This window comes from Penaeus chinensis, chromosome 40 (genome assembly GCF_019202785.1).
Source record: "Penaeus chinensis breed Huanghai No. 1 chromosome 40, ASM1920278v2, whole genome shotgun sequence".
In the NCBI taxonomy this organism is placed as follows: Eukaryota; Metazoa; Arthropoda; class Malacostraca; order Decapoda; family Penaeidae; genus Penaeus; species Penaeus chinensis.
Genome location: NC_061858.1, coordinates 25,380,692 through 25,390,691, shown reverse-complemented (window position 1 = coordinate 25,390,691; position 10,000 = coordinate 25,380,692). Strand labels below are relative to the sequence as shown.

Sequence of the window (10,000 nt, the reverse complement as noted above, 5' to 3'; positions counted from 1 at the left end):
CAGCTACTGTGACCTATTTACATCAAAACCAAAATATCCGCTGCATGTCACTCCTCAGAGACCAAGTCCACAACACCCTCACGGGTTCTTAATGTTGTGCTTTCTCCATATTGGTACAAAGTGCTAATAATGGGGAGGTATGGGGGGTTTGCCCACCTGTCTAGGGAATAAAAAGAAGGTAGGGAAAGTTAGGCTTGGAATTTGGGTTTGCGTGATAGCCTGGTTTTAGGACTTCGTCTCCGGAGGGCGCATTGCTCTTGGTATAATATAATGGAAAAAAAACAACAAACAAACAAGGTACTACATCTTTCTGACAGTCTATCCTCGTCATAAATCCTACCCAATAACGTTACGATAGTTTCATTGGGCAGTCTATCCAAGCGGTTTAATCTATCCCCATAATCTATCCTCAAGCTACAACTTGTCTATCGACCCAAATCCCATGATAGACAATTCCCACGCCGATCCTCCCTCCCAATAGACAATGTGACAGCAAAAACAGAAACCACATGAGATGAAAAGAGGTTTTCTCCCTGAAGCAACAACCCTATACCCTCCTCCTACTGAGCCCATACCCCCCTAAAAATAAAAAGACATGCTGAAAAGAGGGGGGGAAGAGAGTGCATGTCCGAGTGAAATGCGTGTGAAATGCATCCCCCTCCCCCGCCCATCCCCAAAGGACATGAGGCAGCGACGCCCCCTTCTTCAGGGTGACGTGACAAGGGGCTCTCACGGGAAGGGAGAGGGAGGACGAGGGAGGAAGAGGGAGTGGGAGGAAGAAGAAGAGGAAGAGGGAAAGGGAGAGAAGGGGAAGACAGAGAGAGAGAGCGAGAGAAGGAGGAGGAGGAGGAGGGGGCAATCCCTCTCTCCCTCCCTCCCTGAATGGTTCCCAGATCACTCCGACGCCCTCATCCCATCCCTCCGGCCCTCCTGCACCTCCGGGACAAAGCCCAACCCCGTGCTCGAACGGCAAATACCTTTTCTCGGCCTCTCTGATGTGAGCGAGCGCCTCTTCGATTTTCTTCGTGGCTGCCATGTTAGTGTTGACAGGCGGGGGGAGGGGGAGTAGGGCAGGGGAGGAGGAGGAGGAGGAGGACGTCTCGCTCATGCGTCGTGGGGGGTCGAGGGATTCCGCTCTTTGGGGGGGGGTTTCGGGGGACTTTTGGGGGACTATTGAGGGGGGAGGGTTGTGGCATGAATGAGAGGTGGTTATTCTAATTGGTTTTCATGTTTTTATTTATTTATTTATTTATTATTGTTATTTCTTTTTTTTTTTTTTTTTACAGCTGGTGGGAACTCTTCTCGCTCATGCGCTGCACGTGTCGTGGTGGGTCTTTGGGGATTCGCTTCTTTTGGGGACTTTTTTGGGATTTTATGGGGGGAGGGATTATGTTAATGTAGGTGGTTTGGTAATTAGATTATTTTGGTTTTGATTAACGGCGTTTTTGTTTTTTTTAATTGGTTTCACAAGCGGTAGGAACTTATCGCTCACGTGACGTGGTGGGTCTTTGGGGATTCTCTCCTTTTTTTAGGACATTTAGGGGATTGTGTGTTTAGATTACAATATTAATTAGATTATTATAATATTAATGAAAGGTGTTTAGATTATAATCTTAATTCGATTATTATAATATCAATAAGAGGTGTTCATTCACAGTGTTGACGAGCGGTGTGAATTTCTCGCTCATGCGTCGTGGCGGGTCCTCGGGATTCTCTGCTCTTTTGGGGACGTTCGGGGGATTTTCCTTTGGGTCGAGTGTTAAGATTAATATAATATGAATGAGAAGTGTTTTCTCGTAGTTTTGAACTGTGGTGAGAATTCTCGTCGCCCATAGCTTTCATGTTTTTTTTTTTTTTTTTTTTTTTTTTTTTTTTTTTTTTTTTTTTTTTTTTTTTTTTTTAGGGATTGTCTTCTTTTATGGGGACTTTACTTTGAATTTTGTGTTTAGATTATTATAGTCTTGGTTAATGGTGATTGTCCATTGGTTTCTCTTCTAGGGATTTTTTTAGGGGGGATTTCTCGTTTTATATTAAATGATAACACCCTCTCAGTCAATGGTGCGCATTAGTAATTAATAAGACAGGGCTTTTTAGTGATTATTTTCTTTCCAGACTTTTTTTTTCGGTATTTTGCTTTGCTTTGATGATTATATTCTTAATTAATAGTGTTATGAATTGTTTTCACAGGCGATGGGAACTCATTTCACTCATGTAGGCATTTGCTTTCTTTGTGTATAGCATGTTACTCTATTTTTCAATATTTTTGTTTTGTTTTTACAAGCAATGGGGGCTCACTTAACTCATGCGCTCCTTTCATTTACCCAAACAATATCATCTTCTGACGTGTTAACACCTTAATTGTAACCATGGTCTGAACTGGTGTGGTCTTTCTTCACCCTGGTAGTAGGGAGGCCCTATCTGTATGGACGGCCTGCCTCACCTAAAGTCCTCAGGTTTTGTAGACCTTTGTGCTGCCTACGAGTTTGTTGGTTGTGGGCTTGTAGTGACCAAGGCTTGATTGTAGTGTCAGACTTCGACACTTATACTATTTACTGGTATCATGTATATTTACATTTAACGTCCACGGGGGTTATCCGCGGTGGTGGTCCCTGGTGGTGACAAGTGGAGATTCCATATGTTAGTTCTAGACCCCCGGTAGTTGGGAGCCTGTTGTTCATGGGCTGTCTCTATGTGAATTTTTATTTGCGGGTTTTATTAACACAGCATCTAGAGTTGAGATTCCGGTCCTTCAAAGGCTTTTAGTTAGAGAAAGTATTCTTGACACTAGGTACTGCAAACCCTAAAGTTATTTGTATATGGAACTAACGTGATGATTTTTCTGTCTGGATTTTTTTCTTTAAAATTTCTAACTTGAAATGATCACCTCATTTAGATGTTTTTTTTTTTTTTTTTTATGGTTTAACAAGTAATAAGAACTTGCCTTGCCCATACTCTCTCACCCTCTTGTCACAACTGATTTTTTTTCTTCACGATTGTGAATTTTCTTGCACACTTAACGACCTAACGTTACCCAGGGAGTCGTCAGCACGCAAATTGGTCATATTTAAATTCCTAATGCTCTAAGTCTGCAATATATTTCCACCTAGCGTTCAAAATGGAATTTTATTGTACTGTATTATTATTACTGTTGTTCTTGTTTTGTTATTGATATATATATATATTAAAATAGAGCAAAAGAATCAAAACTGACTTGCGACTGGTAACTCATTTTGAAGGCCATGTAAAGAGGTTTGTTAAAAAACCCTTATTGTTGCATTTTTTTAGGATTCCACTTCTTTAAATTATCAATTCCTTTATCAATTAAAGAGTATAAACCTCTTCTTAATCTTTGTCCATTAATAGCGTTCAACTGTCGCGCCGAAAAGATTAGAACATTTGCTATCAGTCACGGATATCACGTGACGGGCGGTTTCTTCTCCTAACTGCGTAATAAATTTGAGGCTGTGGTAAACTAAACGGGTGATTATTATTATTATTATTATCATTATTGTTATTATTATCATTATTATTATTATTATTATTATTATTATTATTATTATTATTATTATTATTATTATTATTATTATTATTACTATTACTATATATTTGTATATATACACACATACACACATATAGATAGACAAGTATCTTTTTCTTTTTCTTTCTTTTTAATATGGTATCTGTATAATGAGTTATTATGTCATTTTGTTACACATTTACATGGGGAACATTTCACTATAAGTGTCAGAATATGTAAGAGTACATGTTGTTCGTGCATCTCGTGTATCTCTGGCACGATACTTTTATGACTGCCGTACGACGTCGACTGTAGATTTCCGTAGATGTAATGACCACCGTTTTCTGTGGATTTAGGGTAAAATAGAAATCGTTTATGTTTAGGGGACACTTTTCTAGGTCAGTGAATCTTTAAAATTTTCGTATTTTCAACCATAAAAGAAATGAAAAAAAAAAGAAATTTGGTCCTAATCTTGAATCTCGAAATGCAAAGAAAGTAGAAAGTTATATGAGAGATGAGACAATTTTTGTTATATGTTTATATAGATGCTGTAATGGTCAATTCGGACAAGATTCTGATGGACATATATTACTTGTCTACCTGGTTTTCTCGTACAAGTAAGTAATTAGAGAATGAAAGCAGTATATCTTTGCAATATTCTCCTTCTTGCATTTTTTTTTTCAATCCCAAACAGTCCAAAATATTTCCGTATATTACCACAACTACGGAAACGTGACGTCATTATTTACCGCTAATGTCACAAATCTTTGGCCGTATTCCGTAGAGCAAACGATTCTCAGTGGTTAATGATTAATGGTTAAAAGACAAAATAGATGTTGGTTGATAACGTTGACAGGCATTGTCAACCAATTTTAAAGCGAACCATAAGTTAGTTTCATTGCTTTGATATGATCTATTAGAATCTACTAAGAGAATGATAAAGGCAATAGTTTCTCCAGCCTAGATTTATAAAATACGACGCATGTTCTTTGGTAATAACCATTTTATATTGTCTAGGGTAAGTGGAGTAAATCACAGTCAGCTAAGTATGGTGAGGTAAAGTCTCACGAGTTAGAGAAGGCGAGGTAAAAGGAAAGTCATATGTGTGGATCGGGTTTTGGGGCATGTCATATTCCATGTATGTCCGGGAAAGCAAATCACATTATATCATAATAAGGGAGTTGGGTGGTCCTCTTAGGTTAGTGTGTAGTTAGAAATATATATATATATATATATATATATATAAGTAGATATAGGATGGACGGAACTAATCACCTCACGTACGTACATGAGTGTGAAAGTAATGACGTAATCAATGACGTAACCAATGACCATGACGTAATCAATAACCGGAATCATTAATGATGGCTAGCATGCACACCTTACAGTCGTACATGGCGCATCATAACAGAAAGTAGGCATAATTAAAGGGATTATCATAATCAATGATCGGAACTGGAAATCATTAACTAATGGTTTGCTGCAGAAGAACCCCCCCAATGCAGGCGACTTGACAGAACGTGCAACCCCACGTACGTACATGAGTGTGAAAGCAGGTTTACACACACACATACACACACACCTGAAGGGTCTGCTCCCACCCTCACCTCCTCTCTAAAACAATATGTCAGGTGTCACAGATGACCCCCCCCGCCCCCCTCCTACCCCACCCCCATCAGCACCCCCTCTTCCATACCCTCCATCCCCGTATCGCAATATTCATCATGTTTAAACTTGTAACTGGATAGATAATTGACCCTGTTAAAGACAAGTGATCACCCCTCCCAATGAATGAGACTATCATAATCCAACCTGATGACAGATGCTACAGATGACCCACCTCCGTCAGCACCCCTCACCCCTCGCATCACGATATTCATCATGTTTGAACTTGTTACTGAATCGATAATTGACCCTGTTACAGACGAGTGATCACATCTCCTAATTCATCATAATCCATAAATGCCCCTCTAATGATGCCTCACACGCTCACCTGAATGGTGTCACCCCCCCCCCCTCCCCTCCTCTCCAAAGCAATAATAAGAATAAGAATAAGAGGAAGAAGAAGCACACAAACACACTAACAAACATGCACCCAGCAGCTGACATACACAAAGTCCGAGAACAGGGGATCCCTCGTTCCCTTCCTACTGCCCTGACCAACATTCCGAGACACAGCGTGCTCACTCACGAGCCACCGAAAGAGGGTAAAATAGATATTCTCAGCTGCTCCTCGGATGCGATACGGGTCAAGGATATTGATCTGAAAGGGATCATGGGTATTGATCCGATACCTTAAATCGCCAAAGCATCCCAATATTAAGAATTCGCTGTAACCACTAGACTATCGCGGCAGTCATTAAAGTAATTACTATAGTTAATACTGTTGCTATTTTTATCATTTTAATTATCACGAATTTACAATCATTATCATATTATTATAATTACATTTTTATCTAGCGGAGGAATTATACTCGATATGAGGAGTCAACATCAATATTAACAAGAAATAAATTTTACGAGCATTTTTTTTTAAATGATTTTCTTGTTTTCAGTTTTTTCTTTATTTTCTTTCTTTATAATCTTCTTGTTTAGTTTTCTTTGCAGATGCGTTCAAAGATGATAATGTAAACTATAATGATGATAATGACGGCGAAGATAATGATAATGAAAATAATGACAATGTTGGTGACAATAACAATAATTATAATAATAATAATAATAATAATGATAAAATCTAAATAATCTATCAACTCTAACGAAAGTGTTATTCTCGCCTCAAAAGATATTTGAGAAGGCGTAGGAAACAAAAAATAATTACCAAAGGTAAAAGAAACGAGAAGAAAGACAACGAATTAGGAAAGAAAATGTAAAAGCAAATATTCTACTAAGCATTGCACTTGTTATTTACTTAATTTGATTTCTCTCCCTCCCTTGTGCTCCAATTCAATTACTTTAGTTGCTTGTCCACTTCATTTACACTCGTCTATGCATGTGTTCCCTCCTGCCCCCCTCTCCCTCCCCCTGTTCTTGTCGTGGATCACTGTGCATCCGTAGTGATCACGCCTTCACTGTATACCCTACTCATTTTAATCTCCTGCAGGATCGCCTGTTAAATTGCTCCTGAGTTCCCTCTGGCCGTACTTACCGAGGTTATCCATCTCCCGAGGGTGAGGATGCTCTACGCGCTCGCCAAGGAAATGGCAAACACGCCTGCCTCGCTTATGCTATTGTATTTTTTTATTTTTTTTTATTTTTATATATTACCAATTTTATTAAACCCAATTTTTACTTGTTATTTTTACCCTGAACAAACCGTGAGGAAAAACACGAACTATATACAAATTAACTAATCCAAAAAGGGAGTTTTAAAACTTTAATAATAAGTTCTTTTAAAGTTTTTTTTATATATTTTCTTTATTGTTTATTTTTAGTTATTTTATCCTTCTTATAATATTCATATAGTTTCAATCCTTTTTTGGATCTTTTCCGTTTGGCGTACAGCGCTAAAATTAATTTTAATATAGATTTTCTTATGTATTTTTGTCCGTAGAATCCGAATATGACAACCGTTTTATGGAGAAACGAACAGTTTCTAAGTTATTTTCCTTTGAAGTTATTTTCTCCCTATCTAATACATATTTCTGTATTTTCAGAGTGAAATCATGGAGAAGAAGAGTAATGTTAACTTACAGTGGATATTTGAAAATATTAAAGGTGAAGAAGATGCAGTTGCTTTTTTTCAAGAACATGATGTTATTTCAAGTAACAAACAGTGCAGAAAAAAGCATGATGTGGAACTGAAGAAAAGAAAATGTGTGAGCAGGTCATTTCCATTAGGAAAGATACTTGGCTAGAGGGTAGTGTACTACCACTCAAGAAAATAATATTGATCATATATTCCTGGAGTAAACAGTATACTACTTTTAAATTTGCCAAGGAAGAACTAGAGATCAACCATAATACCATGGTGGATTTCAATAACTATCTAAGAGAGGTGAGACTTACAAAATAACCTAACCTAACCTAACCTAACCCCTAACCTAACCTATCCCAACCCAATCCCTAACCTAACCTAACCTAACCTAACCCAACCCAACCCCTAACCTAACCTAACCTAACCCAACCCAACCCAACCCCTAACCTAACCTAACCTAACCTAACCCCTAACCTGTATTAATAAATTGTATATAATACTGAATATTACGACTTTTTAAAGTTTGAATTCCTTCAGTAATAGATAGGAAGAAAATAACTTTAAAGGCAAATAACTCAAAAACTGTTAATTTCTCCAAAAAAATAATGTGATATTCTGATTCTAGGGACAAAAATACATAGAAAAATCTATATTAAAATTACTTTTAGCGCTGTGCGCCAAACGGAAAAGACCCCCTTTTTTAAGCTCTTAGGAATAAGAGAGCCACCCTCGCCTAACATTACTCCCGCTAAAAAGTAACGAGGGTGGGTAAGAAGCACCAGGTAGGGGTCTTGCTGTCGTTCTGGTCGAAGGAGGTCGAGGCTTGAGTAATCCCGATTTGGGCACTCTCCTCACCACAGTTAAATGTCGTGAAGTATTTCTCACTAAGGTACTGGGAGACTTTAATGTACTTTTAATTAAGCCAGTAATTTTTTAGACCGGTGCTTCAAGGATTTAAAGTTCGTGTCATATTTACTTTTTATCTCGTGGTATTTTACGTGTTTGTTTTACAATAGTTTTATGTGTTTTGTCTTACAATAGTTTTACGCGTTTTTTCTTACATAATTTTTGCGTGTTTTGTCTTACATAAGTTTTGCTTGTTTTGTCTTACATAAGTTTTACGTGTTTTGTCTTACATAAGTTTTACGTGTTTTGTCTTACATAAGTTTTACGTGTTTTGTCTTACATAAGTTTTACGTGTTTTGTCTTGCCTTTTATTTGCATATTTAATAAATATGCGAAAGTTTTATGAAGTTTTCCGTACCCTCCTACTGTGACGAAAGACCTAGGTCAAAACGAACCTGTAAAGGTGAAATGAATCCAAAGATACACTAAATCATAAAACATCTGCGTTAGGGAAGAGATCCCCTGCACACGCCTCTCCGGCTAAATACACGCATACCAGTCTTTTGCATTCTCGCACCAAACACCTACACTCATACACAGATACATACACTTACACACTATCTCTCCGTTCCTTCCACTTTTCCTTACACTTCGCCAATCCTTCTTTAACGCCTATACAAACGTTCCCATAAGTCAATTAAATGGGTGGTGGCAGTGCGCTTTTTTCACATCTAGCAGGAATGTGATATATGCAGTTGCTACATTCTCCATTCTCGACCGAGAACGACCGAGACTTTCTACTTTCTTTGTAATTCGAGATTCGAAATTAGGACCAATTTTTTTTTTTCATTTCTTTTATGGTTGAAAACACGAAAATGTAAAAGATTCACTGACCTAGAGAAGTGTCCCCTAACCATAAACGACTTCTATTTTACCCTAAATCTACAGACGACGGATATAGGCAATGTGAGTGAGTGGGTGCGTGACTAACATTATCATCATGATTATTACTATTATCAAGACTGTTTGCCACTCTTAAAGTCTGGTTTGTCCTAAGGACCACAATGTTTATTTCTTTAAAATTCACAGAAAGTGGGAACGAAAAATGCAAACGAGCATGCAAATAAAAATTATGAACCTTTCGGTAATTATGATGATATACTAACTTTATTCAAGTATGTATAGACAATACAGATACAATGCAATCGAAAAGAGTTATGAACAGCAAACAAGAAATAGAAAGACGTGGAGTTATCATGAACAGATAAGTACTGAATATTGGCTTCATGATTGCAAGTCGTCGGTAACAATGGATGAAAATATTGCATTCAATGGAAAGATTATATTGTGTTTTTTATTCTCATCTCTTTCTGTGTAATTTTGCGTGTGTAAATTCCAACACAACTTGCCTTTTCATTGTTACGTACATTAATTTTATTTGTATATCTATTTGAAAATTATTACAGACCAGGTTAGACAAGCGGATTGTAAAATTGTCAATTTTTTTTTTTTTTTTTTTTTTTAAACAACTACCGAGCCGGCCAACCAGAACCAGCAATTGAAGAATCAAGTATTGTAATCAAGTAGCCTGTTGCTACCTTTCTGCATAGCTGCCGACCTGAGTGAATTCCAACACAACATGCCTTTTCATTGTTACGTACATTAATTTTATTTGTATATCTATTTGAAAATGATTACAGACCAGGTTAGACAAGCGTATTGTAAAATTGTCAAAAAAATATTATTTTTAACAAAACAGCTACCGAGCCGGCCAACCAGAACCAGCCATTGAAGAATCAAGTATTATAATCAAGTGGCCTGTTGCTGCCTTTCTGCATAGCTGCCGACCTGAGTGAACTCTGACCTCGAGAGGGGGACGTCATCTCCTTGGAGAACACTCGTGAACCGCCAAACACGAGTAAAAGCCAAAGAGGGTTAAT

The 10,000-nt window shown here is 37.7% G+C and overlaps 1 protein-coding gene across 1 annotated transcript in view; it reads right to left on the bottom strand.

Annotated features, from left to right (window-relative positions):
- The window catches only part of LOC125047048 (gamma-soluble NSF attachment protein-like), a 15,224-nt gene extending 14,113 nt beyond the window's left edge, over positions 1 to 1,111 (bottom strand). Inside the window, exon 1 of the mRNA XM_047645094.1 lies at positions 978 to 1,111. Coding sequence (XP_047501050.1) covers positions 978 to 1,108 — 131 coding nt within the window. The 5' untranslated portion in view covers positions 1,109 to 1,111. The remainder of the gene's footprint in view (positions 1 to 977) is intronic.
- Between the last annotated feature and the right edge of the window lie 8,889 nt (positions 1,112 to 10,000).